Consider the following 17,890-nt stretch of genomic DNA (forward strand, 5'->3'; position numbering starts at 1 on the left):
AAAGTTTGTTATATTATGGTAGCAACGGAACGAACCGAAATATTTTGAGCAGTAATGCTTACATAGCAATGATGGAATTTTATGTGTTCAGTAGATAGAGACAGAGACAGTAAAGCAATGTTACTATCCGATTCTGTTTTGCTCCAGAAAACAATGTCAGATAGGGTTATCAGCAAACATATGGCTTAGCTGTGCCCAGAAGTCCTCAGTAATAATAGTATTTTCCAAGAAATTATGAAAAATCATTGACAACGTTTCGTTAGGTGCAGTGTCTACTGCTACCACCGAGTGAATGCATAAGTGAATGGGATGATAAGAAAATTTTCGGTTACGCTTACCTATAAAACGCTATTCCAAAAGCAAAATTAGACATGTTATACATCGTTAGAAAGCTTATACTCTCACCTACTGAATAAATGAATTGTCAATCAAGCCGGGCTGTACTAAAAATGGCGACAATGCCGTAAACAACATGTGTGGTATTACACACACCTATTTTTAAAGGTACCATGCATCACAGATGAGCGTATATTTCATCTAATAAAAAACACGTTTTCAACGTACAAAAATGCCAAGTTACTCACACATACAAGACATACACCGTCAATAACTCATTCATTCAGACTGCCAAAATCCAGGCCTGCCATTAAAAGTATTGATATCAAAATGATGCCAAGTTACGGTACTACAAACAATATAGGCTATCTTGCCTCACCGAAATTTCATAACATGTATTCCAAAGCAATGCTACCCAATATTTCCTCAATTCTTTCAAGTCACTTGGCCCTGTGTGTATATAAGCGTGCAGTACATGGACAGGCCAAACATATGTGTGGATGGCTTTCTCACGGTCAAGATTGATTGAATAGGCATCTATATGTCCAATTTGTATTGGTATGTATGTATTTTGGTGCCCAGCCTTTCTGTTGCGTGAATGATTGTATATTTCTTGGTATAAATGTCTGTTTGTAAATGTGAATGTAACATGCTGCGAGGGAAATGTCCCCATGGGGATAAAGAAGCTCTCTATGTATGTATGTAGGCTACAATATGTATTTTACATGTATTTATTGTACGTTGTAAATATACAATCACTTGTACATTTACTCAAATTCAGTTCAGAAGCAAGTATAAACATATGTTTTCTGGAGAAATATGCTTCCTGTAGTGACTGACCAGCAGTTTTCTACATGAATTTCAATGTGTTCCATGAGGCAATACGAAATATTTGACACTTTGATCTGACACAACGTTTGCATGGCATTGTAATATGGTAAGATTACAAAACACAGGGCCAAATGACCCTGTAAGAAACGGTTGTGGATTATGGCTATCCTTGTGTGAATTTGTACAGTCTGATGAGCGTGTACGTTTAGCAGTTTTGGTTTGCTATATATGTAAAACAGTGGCTGTGACAATTGGTGCGGTGGCGTAATTGTAAACGCATCAGAAAAGGTGAAATATGGCCAGTGTATGTAGGCTACTCACGGATTTGATGGGCATCCAACGAGCCTTGATTGACAAAAGAATCAGCAAGCCCATAGAATTAGAGCTGCCTAGGTCGCAACTTGTGTACCCTTCTGTCCTGCTCCGTTGTCTGTTATTTCGTGAAGATGCACTTTTAGTGTTTGTAAGGTTTATAAGGCATTTTGATAGGCTTATCTGCAGGTAGGAATCCTCTTTGCTGTTTTGCTAAGCTAGAACCGGAAAAGTTGATAGTGGAGAATAGGAGCAGACGCATATGTCCCAGCAGGCTTTGCATATGAGAAAATAACAACAGCGTGAGATAAATTAGGCTAAATGATGAAATTGCGTAGTTGAAACAATATGTTTTTAGCAAAATGGGCATGTAGGTGAAGGTTGACATGATCACAGACTATAGTGCGAAGTAGCCTAAATGAAGTGACCATGAGCAAGCTTAGTTTCCTTGTCAAATGGTATATATAACAGTCTGTATTAAATGTTAGTTGTTGAAGTGGAGGGTTAAATAACTATTGCACTAATGTGTTTTTCTCATGTTCAGTGCTAGTAGTTATATTTATGAGTGAATCATGATTTTAAATGTAATGGTTTAATGCGGAGTTGCAGAACGTACATACGTAGTAATTGTTTGTATGTGGCTAGATAGAGAACAGGGCGAGGTAACATGAATGTAGAAACGTGGCGTTTGTTGATAAGAAGGTTTTGTATGGTAGCCAAGTGAAGAAGTATAGTTAGTAGAAATGACACAGTGGTGAACTGGTGTAACTTGTTAATAAAAGGAACACATTTGCCGTCATGAAATGCATATGGGTGGCCGTGAGTGAGTTTTGGTAAAGCAAATATAAGCGTAAGAAAACGTTAGTGTAAAAGAGGAAATGATCTGCCTGAGGGCGAGGCGGGATTCAACCCTTAAACCGGAGGTTTACCAGTCTGTGACTTCGTTAGTGCAGCACCATGCCATAGCTATGCAATGCGTGAAATATCATTAGCAAACCTGCCGGTGGTTTTAAAGAAGAACACAGGCCAGTAAGCACAGAAGAGCTCCCGTTGAATCCATATGGCTTTGCAATACTGTAACCGGTTAATAACTGAACGTACAGACGGTACGTCATAATGCATATGGCTTAGCAATATTGTAGCCGGTTAATAACTGAACGGTGAACAGCGGGTAGATATGGTGCAAAAGCAATAATTGATAAGTAGTAGACAATTATTAGTGAGGGTCGAAGCAGGTTAAAGGAGTAACATGGTGATTGAACGTGACACTTCCCAGTTGTCTTTAGGCAACAACAAAACGAATGTGCATAATTTTTTTATTATTCAGTCATTTCAATGTACTTGAAAACGTATTTTTCTAAGCCTAAATTTCCCACTATAAAAGTTCACCCAAACCGTCTGGGCATGGTAATGAGAACTGTCAGTTAGCTATGATTGACAGACCGTGCCCCGTTATCATTAGCTACCCCCATGATAAGCACTATTTTTGGGAGACTTTTCACAAGCTAGCTAGCTTAGTAGTATATCAAGTATCGATAGATAGCTAAGATAAGGACGTTGACTTATATCCAATTATAATTTTTGCTATCTAGCTAGCCAAGTTAAGATGAAAGCAGAACTATAACGTCCTCATAAAAGCAAACTAGCTAGCTGACGTTATCGATAACATAGCTTTTGAAAGCGAACTACCTAGTTAGCTAACGTTAGCTAGCTAGCTAGCTAAATTAATATAACCAGAAATAATCTAATAGTCCTTAAAAGGCACTCTAATTTAAGTGAACCTAACGTTAGTGAAATATTTGCATTGTCTTGCCCTGTAAGCCAGCGGCGCAAACTATGGGTCTCGAGTTATCCATGGGTTTACGGGGTGTGGAAAGGGGAGTGGTTACTGTGTTCGTGAGGCACCAAGTTGAGAACTTTCTCAACCGGTTGAAAATAGGACGATAAATTTAAAATGCATATTTCTCCAAAAATACAGAACGGACATATTTAATACTTTACTCATTGTGTTTGTTCAATGCCTCTTGTGCAAATAGCACATAAAACCAAGAAAGTGTGAAAATCACCATGGTACTCCTTTAAAGAAAGGTGTTCCTAGCTGGGCTTGAACCTACGACCCCGTGTTCCCAAGACTGTAACCTTACCCACTAAGCCACAGGCGGACTAGCTGTTTAAACTGGAAACGTTTCAGAGTAAAAAGTTATGGGTATTTTGCGTGTGTATGCGCGTTTTTGATTGGGTCGTGTAGGTGAAGATTTGGCTGGTGTCAGTGAAATGTGGGAGACATGTTGTTAGTGGGATAGGCGGCAGGAAAAATAAGAATGAGAAGAAGAAGAAAGAGAAGAAGAAGGAGAAAACGCAAAATCCCCTTAGTTTGGGGCTTTATTGTGTGGACATGTGAAGTTGTTTATGAAATCTGTCTGTTGAAATGGGGTCAGAATGTATAGAATTTCATGTTTTTAAGGGTTGAGTGTCTGTGGCTGTTGTGGTTATTTCTGTGGGGAACCCTGAAAAGTGCCAAACTCTCAGTGCTGTATAGGTATGGGGCATGCCCCCGCCAAGGCATAACTTGGCGGGATGGCATACCTGTCATCCCAATAAAGGGATTGTCCAAGACAATATATGACCACTCAGTCTCAAAAGGGACATCTCTAAGCGTAAAACAAACAGTAATGTTGTATATTTATTCAATATATAGTCCCAGATATTGACTGTAGAATGACATGGTATCATTTTTTAAAACGTTGTCTCATTTATTTTGTTACTCAGTGAGCAGCGTTTTCACTGTCGTATTGGCATATCTTAGGGCTATTGTTGGGTTTATCTTGTTGCTATGACGGAATGCGATTTTTGAGTGGTGAAAGAATATTTTTATGAATGCCCAGATAGATAATATTGTCCATTATGAAGTTCAGACCCTCCCCTCACTGATAAAAACTAGACTTAGTTGCGTCACCATGGATGTCTTCTAGCCGCTTGCCATAAAGGAGTTTACTAGATGTCGTAACACTTTAGATTTGGAGCTACAGCTCTTCTGCGCCGCAACTAAAAAAAAGTCCAAATGGCGGGCAAACAATATGGCGGACATAGGTGGTCCCAATAGCACAGTTGTAGAGCACATTCAGATGCTTCAGTCGATGAAGTTTTGTGTTGATCTGACTTATGGTGTGGGAGTTATGGCTTTTTACGCATGACCTTTTGTTATAGCGCCACCATCTGGCCGACATAGGTGATTTGTAGTGCCTGAGTAGTGGGGGGCCATAGGAACCCACCTACCAAATTTGGTTGCTCTAGGACTTATGTTTGCTGAGCCTCAGACACTTTTAGCGGCGAAAAATAAGAATAATAATAAGATACAATAGGGTTCCACCAGCTTCGCTGCTTGGACCCCTAATAAACGGGTGTATGCAATTGGAAGTAATGCGACACCACCTCAGCAATATCCACAGCCTGAAAGAAGACCCAATTGAGCACAAAGTGATATATAAAAGGCAAACAGGCATTTATTACATGGCAAAAAAGGGAGTTGGATCTATATATCCCAAAGATCTTAAAAGCATATATACAGGCTCAGTGCAGGTTGCAGGGCTGGTAGATGTAACCCACTCCAGAGTGGGTCTTTTGCAAAAGTCCGTCCTCCAATTCCTAGTAGATCTTCTGAGATAGAAATTGGGGTAATCACTGACTATCCTTACAACCTGCTACTCTCATCTCAAATAATTTTCTATAACTAAGTAGCCTAGTACAGGCTATGCTGGTGATTTAACAATCACATTATAGAAATGTTTGTGGCTGAGCACAGAATTGACGATGTTGTTAGGATCATCAGATGACCAAGAGCGGACAATAGACAGTGGATTGTAGACAAAAGACTGTGAACCGTGGACAATAGACTAACTGAGAAGATGCACATTATCTTATAGTCCAGCTTCTTTCTTATAGCATTGCCCTGTGGTGATCCCAGCATCCTCAGCAACAGCCATCCTTCAACCTGGTTGCTAGGTGATGGCTTGTGTCCCTCTCTCTGATGCATCTTCGTATCTGCATCTCCGCAATGGGATCGTGACATCATTCTCAGTCTGTAGGGAGACCAAAACAAATGTGGCAGCAAAAAAACGCAAAGCACAAAAACACTGGGTTGTAACAAATGTGAACCAAATATTCTTAAAAACGGGAAAATGGATTTTCCAGTTTGCTGACGGCCCATAAACCCCAGTTTGGGAATTTCTGCTTTCTGCCTCTGGAGAAAAGTGGCTTATCAAGTCCCCTGTAGTATATTTGTTGCATGATTATCTTTACATTACATTACATTACATTACAGGCATTTGGCAGACGCTCTTATCCAGAGCGTCGTACAACAAAGTGTATAACCATAACCAGGAACAAGTGTGTTGAAAACCCTAGGGAAGTACAGTGCCAAGTGCAGGGAGCGACCGGGTAGTTTAACTTGGACCTTGTAGGTTAGCCTGTTAGCGCAAAGCCCCCTAGTGGTCGGCACGCCGGCATGCCGAGATTACTGAACTCAGACATTCGGTGCTACTGCAACCAAAGTATGAGGTAAAAACAGAAACACATTGTTTTATTTTCATTAGTAGACAATAGACGACAACTATGCCGAATACGGAGTTTCACAGCGCCACCATTGTCGCTCTGGTCGTTCATTTAACACGCACCCCCTCCCTGCAGTCTCATCTACAACTACACGCCCCACCCATGACATAATGGACAATATTGTCTATCTTGGCATTCATAAAAATATTCTTTCACCAATAACAAGATAGCAACAAGATTAGAGACTACAGGGAGGTAGGGAGGGATGGGGAGAGGTGCAGCCTGAAGAGGTGAGTCTTCAATCGTCACTTGAAGGTGATCAGTGTCTCAGCTGTTCTGACCTCCACGGGAAGGTCCTTCCACCATCGTGAACAGAACAGATAGGAGACGTGACTGGGAAGCACAAGTGCGAAGAGGGGGAGGTGCCAGGCGTCCTGAGGTAGCGGAACGGAGGGGTCTGTCTTGCATGTAGGGTTTGAAGATCTTATGGAGGTATACTGGGGCTGATCCCTTGACTGCCTGGTATGCTAGGACCAATGTTTTGAATTTGATGCGAGCCATGACAGGCAGCCAGTGGAAGGTAGTGAGCAGGGGGGTGACGTGGGAGTGTCTGGGGAGGTTGAAGGCCAGACGAGCTGTAACATTCTGGATGAGTTGCGGGGGTCTGATGGCAGATGTCGGTAGGCCAGCCAGAAGAGAGTTGCAGTAGTCAAGGTGGGACAGTACCATTGCGTGGACCAGGAGCTGGGTTGAGTAGGTGGTGAGAAAGGGGCGGATTCTCCGGATGTTGTACAGGAAGAATCTGCACGCCTGGCTTACCGCCGTGATGTTCTTGGAGAGGGACAGCCTGCTGTCCATCACCACTCAGATTCTTGGCACAGGATGATGACGTCACTAAGGTGTCCCCTAGGGAAATGGAAAAATCGAGGAGGGGAGAGGTTAGAGCAGGAATAAAGATTAGCTCCGTCTTACCCGGGTTGAGCTTCAGGTGGTGATTGTCCATCCAGGTCTGGATGTCCCTCAGGCAAGCGGAGATGCGGCAGGGACCTGTGTGTCCGATGGGGAGAAGGAGAGAAAGAGTTGTGTGTCGTCAGCATAGCAGTGATAAGACAAACCATGGGCAGAGATTACAGGGCCAAGGCATCTAGTGTATAAGGAGAAGAGAAGGGGACCGAGGACTGAGACCTGGGGAACTCCCGTGGCAAGGGGACGGGGCGGCGATACTCTACCAGCCCAAACAACCTGGAAGGAGCGATCAGAGAGGTAGGACTCAATCCAGTCCAGGATTGTGCCGCAGATCCCTGTTGCTGCCAGGAAGGATAGGAGGATGGAGTGCTCAACAGTGTCGAAAGCAGCTGAGAGATCTAGCAGAATCATGACAGGAGAGGGAGGCTGCTGGTGTGGCATGAAGTGACTCACGGACAGAGAGGAGTGCAGTCTCTGTCGAGTGGCTAGGCCTGAAGCCAGACTGGCGGGGGTCGAGCAGGTTATTCTGAGAGAAGAAAGCAGGGAGTTGGTTAGATGCAGCTCATTCAAGCGTTTTAGAAAGAAAAGGAAGGAGAGATAATGGGCGGTAGTTCTGGATTGCGGAAGGGTCTAGTGTGGGCTTCTTCAGCAGCAGGGTGATGTGGGCCCTCTTGAAGGATGAGGGGAAACATCCAGAAGACAGGGAGGAGTTCATGAGGGAGGTGACAAATGGGAGGATATTTGGTGTGATTGCCTGGAGGAGAGATGAGGGGATAGGGTCAAGAGCACAGGTGGTAGGGCGGTGGGAGAGCAGGAGCTGGGAAACATCAGCGTCTGTGAGGGGAGAGTATGTGGAAAAACAGGGGGAGGGCACAGGGGGGAAGGAGGGCGCAAAGGAGGTGCGGATATCTGCAATCTTCTCATCAAAGAATACTGCGAAGTCATCTGCAGTGAAGGAGGACTGAGGTGGGGGAGGAGGCATGCTGAGGAGAGAGGAGAAAATAGAGAACAGTTGACGAGGGTTAGTAATGGAGTTATGAATTTTTGCGTAGGGGGTCAGACATCCATGGACTGGGAGGGGATGAGCGTGCTGGCCTTGGGACAAGAGGACAGATAGAGTCGAGTGCTGAGGAGAGATGAAATTAGGGTGAGGGATGCAGAGTCAGTGGGGAGTTTGAAGAATGATGAAAGAGAGGGGAGCAGTGACTCTGGGAGCGAGAGAAGAGGGTGAGGGAGTGGAGGTTACGACGGACAGTGACAGTGGGGGTGGGAGGAGGGGAGGGAGGATGGGGAGCAAGAGGGAGGGAGAAGGAGAGGAGTAGTGGTTGGGAGGCAGCAGACTAGGAGGCCTCTTGGTGGATGTTGAAATCTCCCAGGAGGATCAGCGGGGTGCCGTCCTCAGGGAAGAAGCTGAGCGGGGTGTCTAGCTCATCTAGGGAACTTCCCAGGGGCCCTGGAGGACGATAAACAACAACAATATAGAGGTTAGTAGGGTAGGTGACAGAGACAGGGTGGTATTCAAAAGTGGATATAGACAGGTCAGAGAGGGGGAGAACAGAGAATTTCCAGGTGGGGGAGATCAACATACCAGTACCACCACCACGGCCAGATGGCCCGGGGGTTTGGGAGAAGGAGTAGGAGGACGAGAGGGCAGCAGGAATAGCGGAGTTGTCTGATGTGATCCAAGTCTCAGTGAGGGCAAGGAACTGAAGGGATAGGAGGGAGGCATAGGCGGAAATGAAGTCAGCCTTGCGCGTAGCAGACTGGCAGTTCCATAGCCCCCCTGAGACCATGAAGTTCTCACGGGGACAACGGGGGGTCGCAGAGGTTGGAGAGGTTAGGTCGTCGAGGGGGACTACGTCGCTGGAAGCGCCTTCTGAGGGGGAGGGAGCAGACTGGAATGGGGAGCTGGCACATAGAACTGAGAGGGAGCGCTCAGAGTACACCTAATTAACAATTGGAAACCTGATTCAAATAACGCGCTGATTACACTAATCTTTATCTCTTGCCTGCAGGTTTGCTACACACAGGACAAATATATTCAGGTCCGGGTTCATACGGAGGTGCTTGACCCCTTGACAGGCCAGCACAACACCACCAACATCTTCCATTTTACCTTCAGCTCCCCAGAGGACGTACCAGCGATCATGCCCAGAAGTTATGGAGGTAAGACTGCTCTCTTCTTCTGTTCTCTCTGTTATGTCTCTCCTGTAATTCCTGCATTATTTGTTAGTAGTATAGTCTCATCTGCAATTGCTCTTTTGTTGATGTCAGTTGTGTGATTTCTGCAGTCATTATTTTTCTTCATGTCAAGTCCATGGAGAGAACCTGTAGTCCCTGTCATTAGCCTGGTCAGAGGCAATTTAATTACTGAAGTGACAGTACAGTGTGTGCCTGTGTGGGATTATTATGGAATACAGGGGGACATTGACACTTGCTTTACTGACTGGTAGTTCACAAGGAAGGTGCCCAAAAATGCATCAAAATTAGGAATCATATGCAATCATCAGAGAGGACATTTTTTTCCCTCTTATCCTGAATTATCAAGGTGTGCTCCTCAATTTTAAGTTGCATTATGTAGGTTCAATGAGAAAATGTACTTTATCAGAGTAGGCTGAGTTCCTTGCAAATGCAAATATACCCATAAGACACCCCTAATAGTAACAGAGTTGTTCAATGGATGCATCTTTATAGCTAAAATTAATTACAGTTGTCTCCCTGTATATTATAGAGATGATAATGGAATGGTTATGTGCTTCTCCGCTGTATAGCATGTATCTTTACCATCTTTTAACAGAGATTACCTTTAGGACAGTCTCAGCTGAGTGTTACCTGATTGCCTGAAAGCAGATGAATGCATAGCGATAATATAGTATATGTTTCTCTTGGTTTACCCACAGAATCTATGCTGTACCTGGATGGAAAGCGGCATTTTGACATGACAATGAGCAGCCAATGATGTAGTGAACTGTCACAGAATAACCTTCAGAGAAGCTTACTGCTAAATCCTTAACTGTTTCATATTTATACAAAAGATACTAATCATCCCATAGGTGTATGTGCACATTAACATGTAGCAGGAAATTTGCTGTCACAATTCACTTTCTTTATTAGCAAGCAACTTAACATTTGTGAGCTCATTAACTAGTAAGTCAAAAGGAATACTGTTGTGTCCACTGTACTGTAGGCTGTATGTCTTGGTTATGCTTTTATCCTACTTTCATTGCATCATTACCTCTTTTTGAATATTCAACAGCCACTTGTTCAGACAACAATGATTGGTTATGCATGGATGCAATCAGCCTATGAAAATAACAGATTGGTCATTGGTTGTTTGAGCAAGGAAAACCCACTAGCATTGGCAGGAAAGTTCATTTGGCAATGTACTGTGTTCCATGTGTGATTGTCAGGTGTGAGAATTGCACCTCCACTTGGTATTTCAAGCAAGGTAAGGGAGGTAGGGTAAATTTATCTTATGATAGCTTTGTCCCAGAATTTTGTTCCAGTGAGGCACCGTTCTAACACCAGCTCATATCAGAGCTTTACACCTGTACTATTCATTTATCCTGATGGTTACCTACTTGCATGCTATCCACCCCACCACCAGGATGAAAAGCTGTACAGGTGTAAAGAATAGATGTTAAAAAGGTACTCGCTGAAATCACTGTCAGTTTGAGTATAAGTAACTTTAAAAAAACCATTTAGTTACTTGCACGCCACAAGCTACTTCCGACTTATTGCCTAGATACAGACTCTCATCTTGCTGCTAAATGGTGTTATGGTGTCACTGATCTGGAGTACAGAATGTTACAGCACTCCAAGCCTTTGTTGTCATGATAGTCTTACACGCCTTATACCTGCAAAGCACACAAGTTTCTCAGCGTCTTGTAAATCTTTTTGTATTCAATATTTTTATACTCAAGTAATGTCTGTAAAGATTGCTGTAGTCTGTATATGCATGCTTGTATGCATGTATTTATGCATATCAGGAGTAGCCCTTTGCTGGACTCTTTTGATGGTATTGGAAATAAAATATTTTTAAGAACAAAGTTACCCGTCTCTGGAGAATTCTTTCCACTGTTCTGGAAGCTGCCAAGACTAGTGAATTGTGATGGCAATGATGCATAGGGAAGCGTGTTTAGTAGATGGTATTGTGATTACTGGGGTTGGACCAAATAACGGAAACAACACGGAGAGGGGCATAATCGCTATGAACTAAATAACAATTACAAAGGCAGCTGCACAGGTGTGAAATACTAAGTTGAAAGCCAATTAGCAGTATTTGTCAGACCTTTTATAGCTGACTATCTTCGATTTTATATGTAAATTTTAAACACAAGGCAAATAACAGAGTTCCTAAGAAGCCAAGTAGTTGGTGCCACAATTGCAGGTCCACCAGAGTCAAAACCTGCTAAATTAATGTAAAAAATGATAACAACATATGCCAAATATGAACAAACTGCAATGGCAAAGAGAAACAGTATTTGCAAGATGGGGCCATATGTTCTGATACTTTTTTGCAAATAGTAATTATTACTTTCAAACGACCCAACAACAAGAACACTCAATACAGTAAAAATACAAGTGAAATAAAATCAAATGGCTGAACAACACAAGATAAACAGACATAAATAAATAAATAAAATAAGGAAATATAGCTGCACACACAGCCAGTATTATAAATTTGGCCTTCCAAGCACCACTATGTGGTCCGATAGGCCTATTTCACATTTCCGGGTATGTAAACCGGATGTAGGGGTCTCTCATTTCCGGTTATCTTAACAGCCACCAAAACAATGGCAGCGACAAAGAGCTTTTTTATTTTGTAGCGTTCCCCTGTGTACCAGTGCGAAAAAGAATTTATTTGCCCTTTCACAGGTTTCCCACAGATTTACTCCAAAATAAGAAAAAAACTTGCTGGGTAGCATGCAAACTAACATAAACTAACTCATTCATTACGATAGCTAGCTAGTTAGGTACTGCTTTGTGAATAAGATTACACTCGATATTAAACTTTTCTCCTCGCATACATTTGAGTCTAAATGTCTGAGTCCCCTACCAACTCCTGTTTTTTTTTTTATCATTCATTGAGAACTAATGCGGTTTCAGTCATGTGGTACTTGTTACTCAAGAATGTAATAAAATCAGTTAGCTAGCTGTATTTTATGTTATGATTAGCAAATTACGTTTTAGCCAGCTAGCTTGTTAGCAAGCACATATTTGGATATTAATTACATTACAGGCATTTAGCAGACGCTCTTATCCAGAGCGACTTACACAACTTTTACATAGCATTTTTACATTGTATCCATTTATACAGCTGGATATATACTGAAGCAATTTCGATTAAGTACCTTGCTCAAGGGTACAACGGCAGTGTCCTACCCGGGAATCGAACCTGCGACCTTTCGGTTACAAGCCCAGTTCTTTACCCACTGTGCTACACGCCGTCCCTATTCAATGTTGAAACTGCAGATGCATGTTTATTTTAGTTGTTAATTATAATTATAAAATGTATTGACGGACATCGACAAGCCTACTTAAGATATATCAGCTGATTTAAAAATGTGTGGGTAGTTTTTATCAGTGATGAAAACAAACAGCTCGGTAGTGAACTGAACATCGGCATTACACAGGCGATTTGACAAGCAATATAAATCTTTATTAGAACAAGTACAGCACAAACAACATGTCACAAAATAGTAACGGTTGTACAAAACTTAGTTCAGAGATATTTCACTTCAGTATAACATAAGTAATTGTATGGAGCCTAACACATTGTACTTACATAGCGCCTCCCCTGCTGACTGTCAACGTTAACAGAATCGCTTTTCCTCACAGTTTTCAGGCTCCCTAATAATTCATTTTCGGGACAACCGAGAGGAACAGAGACGCTGTTAACGGACAGCAGATGTTGCTTCACGCTACGAAAACACAATGGAGTCACCTCCAGAAAATAATTTATGTTATGTCGAAGTGAAATATAGCTTTAATCGGCTAACTTGCTGTGGTTAGCAAGCTAGCTATTTCGCTTTCTGGCGAACCAGAGCTAACGTTATACTTACCTTCATAACCGAATATAAACTTCTCAAAAAAGAATTTATAGCCCTTGTCTAGTTTAGACCGCTTAACATTCACTGGCAATGCTTCGACAATGTGGATAAGATCGGACACAGTGAACTTTGGCAGACTGTGAGAACACGTCGCTGTTTAGGCTCAATTTTTCGCTGTCAGAAATGGACTTGCGTCCGTAGCAACGGTAACTGGAAATAAAGTATCCCTACATCCGGTTTTGGTCGCCATCTTGTGAAATAGGCCTATTGGGTCAATACTTTGCACTTTGGCTCTGGACATAACTGCCAACACTGCTACCAAATTTAATAAATTTTCTAAAACTTTGATAGTAGCACTTTGGTGATAAGCCACACCCACATTAATATTAATTGGCTTCTTATTTGTCCATATTTTAATTTATCAGAATTCTGTATAGAAGTTTTGTGGAGCTTGGTCTATGGAGGCTGTGCATCAAGTTTAATGTAAATTGGTAAATTTAAGTGTTTTTGAAAAAATGCAAAATTGTGGAAATCCAATATGATGGACATGATAGTTTACAGAGGCAAATTTGTTCTCCAGTCAGAGACATGTATGCAGATGGAATGCTCATGACAGCAGTGCAAACTGAGTGAGAAATAAACTTTTGAAATACACAAAAATAATGAATTACTGTAGCACCACCTATTAGCCAATTCCACCAAGTTTTGAATGCTAGTATAAATGCTAGTGCATGCTTACCAGTAATACATTGGTACTGTTATGACCCGAAATACAGTTTTCTACCTGCATCACAATAACCGGGTGTACGCCATCAGACATAACAAAGCCAGTTCTTCACATCTCAATGGCTAAGTCATATGACAAGAGCAGTATTCTGAGTGAGCACATGACCAAATATAGAAGGAATCTAGACGTTCGACATAAAGTTGTGAAACTTGGAATGTACATTGACGTTAAGTTTGTAAGTTCATGGCATGGTCCAACATCTTAGTTGGAACACAGTACAGTTGAGGCCAAAAGTTTACATACACCTAAGCTAAAGATATTCAAACTCTGTTTTTCACAACTCTGCACATCTCATGTTACCATACATTTATTTTAGAAAGTCAATTAGGGCATCTACTTTGTTCACATCAGAGGTAATTTTAAAACAATCAATTAGAGACAGATTTATTTCAGCTTTAATTCACTATATCAGAATTCCAGTGGGTCAAATGTTTTTATACAGTTGACTGTCGCTTTAAACAGTCTGGAAGATTCCAGAAATTGATGTAACTTTTTAGAAGCTTCTGATTGGCCAATTGTCATAATTAGGAGTTAATTGGGAGTTAATTGGCACCTGTGGCTGTATTTAAGGGCCACTTGCAGAGCAGAACATGCTGAAATATTGTGTAGACAGCATGAAGGAGTGGGAAGTATTAAGTTGAATGGAAGTTCTACTAAAAACCACGAAGGAGTAGAAATTGTACAGTACAAGCTTCCCCTGGCCAATCACTTGAATACAGTTTAAATTTCCAGTGGAATATGCCTTTTAATTGTATGAAATGTTACAACTAAACATTTAGTTTATACACAAGCTTTATATGACCAGTTATTCCTATTTACTTGAATACATCTCAGTGGACAATTTCAGTGGAATATACACTCACTGGCCACTTCATTAGGTACACCCATTCAACTGATCGTTAACGCAAATATCTAATCAGCCAATCACATGGCAGCAACTCAATGCATTTAGACATGTAGACATGGTCAAGACGATCTGCTGAAGTTCAAACCAAGCATCAGAATGGGGAAGAAAAGTGATTTAAGTGACTTTAAATGTGGCATGGTTGTTGGTACCAGACGGGCTGGTTTAAGTATTTCAGAAACTGCTGGGATTTTCACACACAACCATCTCTGGGGTTTACAGAGAATGATCCAAAAAAGAGAAAATATCCAATGAGCGGCAGTTCTCTGGGCAAAAATGCCTTGTTGATGGCAGAGGTCAGAGGAGAATGGCCAGACTGGTTCGAGCTGATAGAAAGGCAACAGTAACTCAAATAACCACTTGTTACAACCGAGGTATGCAGAAGAGCATCTCTGAACGCACAACACGTTGAACCTTGAAGCAGATGGGCTACAGCAGCAGAAGACCACACCCGGTACTAGCAAGTACCTAATAAAGTGGCCGGTGAGTGTACATCTAATTGTATGAAACGTATGACAGTTGCAGAATTTTCAGCACTGATAAATTCTCTATGAAGTAGGCAGTAGTAGTGAAAAGTAGAAGCATTCTATTCTAGTTCTATTAAGTCTATTTAGTACATTAATTACCATGTGAATTATACAAATGTATGATGCTGCGAGAATGTGTGATGTCATTCATTTCTTTGGAACAAAAATGTACTTTTAAATTAAATATATTAAAAAATAGACGGTATGAATACCACAAGTCATAGTGAGGTGCTAGAGCAGCATTTCCCAACCGTTGTGCCGCGGCACTCTGGTGTGCCGTCACGCAAGGTCAGGTGTGCCGTGTGAAAATCCTTTAAAAAAATTTTAATGTTCAAATGAATTTAAAAAAATTAAATGAACAAATCCTATTCACAAAAGCCAAAATAAATGTCATTAAAATGCATATAGCTTAATTAAAACCCCAAAAGAACATTTAGGCCAACGTGCATGTGTGTGTGGAGGGGGGCTGCAGGGTTGTTTATGTTTTTAAGAGTGGTGTGGCCTGAGATTCTGTAAATTTGGAAAGTGTGCTGCGGAAGGAAAAAGGTTTGGAAATGCTGTTCTAGAGTCTTACTAGATTAGGGTTTCTCAACTTTGCACCTCTTATGACTATTTCTCTTGTAGCCAAGTAGGTAGTGCCATTGTCTATTGGTTGGAACTGTTTACAGGTCTGAGAGACCCAGATCCAATTCCCCCCTCGGACTGTAGCAAAACTCAGTACACCGACTTGCTTGCCTAACTTAAAATACAACATTTAAACTATTGCTTTTGCATTTGTTAAATATTTCCAGGACAGTTCCGCTTTCGGCATTTTCAGCGTGTTTAACGTGAGCTACCTTGTGTCTGAGTAACTTCCCATTCTTGTACGTTTAAAAACATGTTTTTTATGAGATTGGGATAGCAGGTATGCCATCCCGCCAAGTTACGCCTTGGCGGGGGCATGCCCCCATACCTACACAGCACCGAGAGTTTGGCACTTTTCAGGGTTCCCCACAGAAATAACCACAACAGCCACAGACACTCAGCCCTTAAAAACATTAAATTCTGTACATTCTGACCCCATTTCAACAGACAGAATTCATAAACAACTTCACATGTCCACACAATAAAGCCCCAAACTAAGGGGATTTTGCGTTTTCTCCTTCTTCTTCTTCTTCTCTTTCTTCTTCTTCTTCTTCTCATTCTTATTTTTCCTGCCGCCTATCCCACTAACAACATGTCTCCCCATTGGACATTTCACTGACACCAGCCAAATCTGCACCTACACGACCCAATCAAAAACGCGCATACACACGCAAAATACCCATACATTTTTATTCTGAAACATTTCCCGTTCAAACAGCTAGTCCGCCTGTGGCCTAGTGGGTAAGGTTACAGTCTTGGGAACATGGGGTCGTAGGTTCAAGCCCAGCTTGGAACAAGTTTCTTTAACCTGCTTCAACCCTCACTAATAATTGTCTACTAGCCTACTTATCAATTATTGCTTTTGCACCATATTTACCCGCCGTTCACCGTTCAGTTATTAACCGGCTACAATATTGCTAAGCCACATGGATTCAACTGGAGCTCTTCTGTGCTTACTGGCCTGTGTTCTTTAAAACCACCGGCAGGTTTGCTAATGATATTTCACGCATTGCATAGCTATGGCATTAGCTAACGAAGTCACGGCAAATGTATTCCTTTCATTAAAAAGTTACACCAGTTCACCACTGTGCCATTTCTATTAACTATATTTCTTCACTTGGCTACCGTACAAAACTTTCATATCAGCAAACGCCACGTTTATATTTCTACATTCATGTTACCTCGCTCTGTTTTCTATCTAGCCACATACGCTACAAACAATTACTACTTATGTACATTCTGCAACTCCGCAGTTTGAACAGCTAATCCATCCATGGCCTAGTGGGTAAGGTTGCAGGCTTAGGAACACTGGGTCGTATGTTCAAGCCCAGCTTGGAACACGTTTCTTTAACTTGCTTCGACCCTCACTAATAATTGTCTACTACTTCTTAATTATTGCTTTTGCACCATTTCTACCCGCCGTTCACCGTTCAGTTATTAACCGGCTACAATATTGCTAAGATATATGCATTATGACTTACCGTCTGTACGTTCAGTTATTGACCGGCTACAATATTGCTAAGCCATATGGATTCAACGGAAGCTCTTCTGTGCTTACTGGCTTGTGTTCTTCTTTAAAACCACCGGCAGGTTCGCTAATGATATTTCACGCATTGCATAGCTATGGCATTAGCTAACGAAGTCACAGACTGGTAAACCTCACTCACTCACGGCCACCCATATGCATTTCATGACGCAAATGTATTCCTTTTATTTAAAAGTTACACCGGTTCACCACTGTGCCATTTCTACTAACGATATTTCTTCACTTGGCTACCGTACAAAACCTTAATATCAGCAAACGCCACGTTTCTACATTCATGTTACCTCGCACTGTTCTCTATCTAGCCACATAGGCTACACACAATTACTACGTATGTACGTTCTGCAACTCCGCATTAAAACATTACATTTAAAATCATGTTTCACTCATAAGTATAACTACTAGCACTGAACATGAGAAAAACACATTCGTGCAATAGATTACATTACAGGCAAA

The 17,890-nt window shown here is 41.7% G+C and overlaps 1 protein-coding gene across 3 annotated transcripts in view; it reads left to right on the forward strand.

The window, feature by feature from the left end:
• The window catches only part of acot9.1 (acyl-CoA thioesterase 9, tandem duplicate 1), a 70,437-nt gene extending 59,388 nt beyond the window's left edge, over positions 1-11,049 (forward strand). For all 3 annotated transcript variants that reach the window (XM_035413615.1, XM_035413617.1, XM_035413618.1), the window contains 2 exons: positions 9,012-9,162; positions 9,897-11,049. In XM_035413615.1, the coding sequence (XP_035269506.1) occupies positions 9,012-9,162; positions 9,897-9,955 (210 nt within the window). In that variant the 3' untranslated portion in view covers positions 9,956-11,049. The remainder of the gene's footprint in view (positions 1-9,011; positions 9,163-9,896) is intronic.
• The last annotated feature ends 6,841 nt before the right edge of the window (positions 11,050-17,890 follow it).

This window comes from Anguilla anguilla, chromosome 4 (assembly GCF_013347855.1).
Source record: "Anguilla anguilla isolate fAngAng1 chromosome 4, fAngAng1.pri, whole genome shotgun sequence".
Lineage (NCBI taxonomy): Eukaryota > Metazoa > Chordata > Actinopteri > Anguilliformes > Anguillidae > Anguilla > Anguilla anguilla.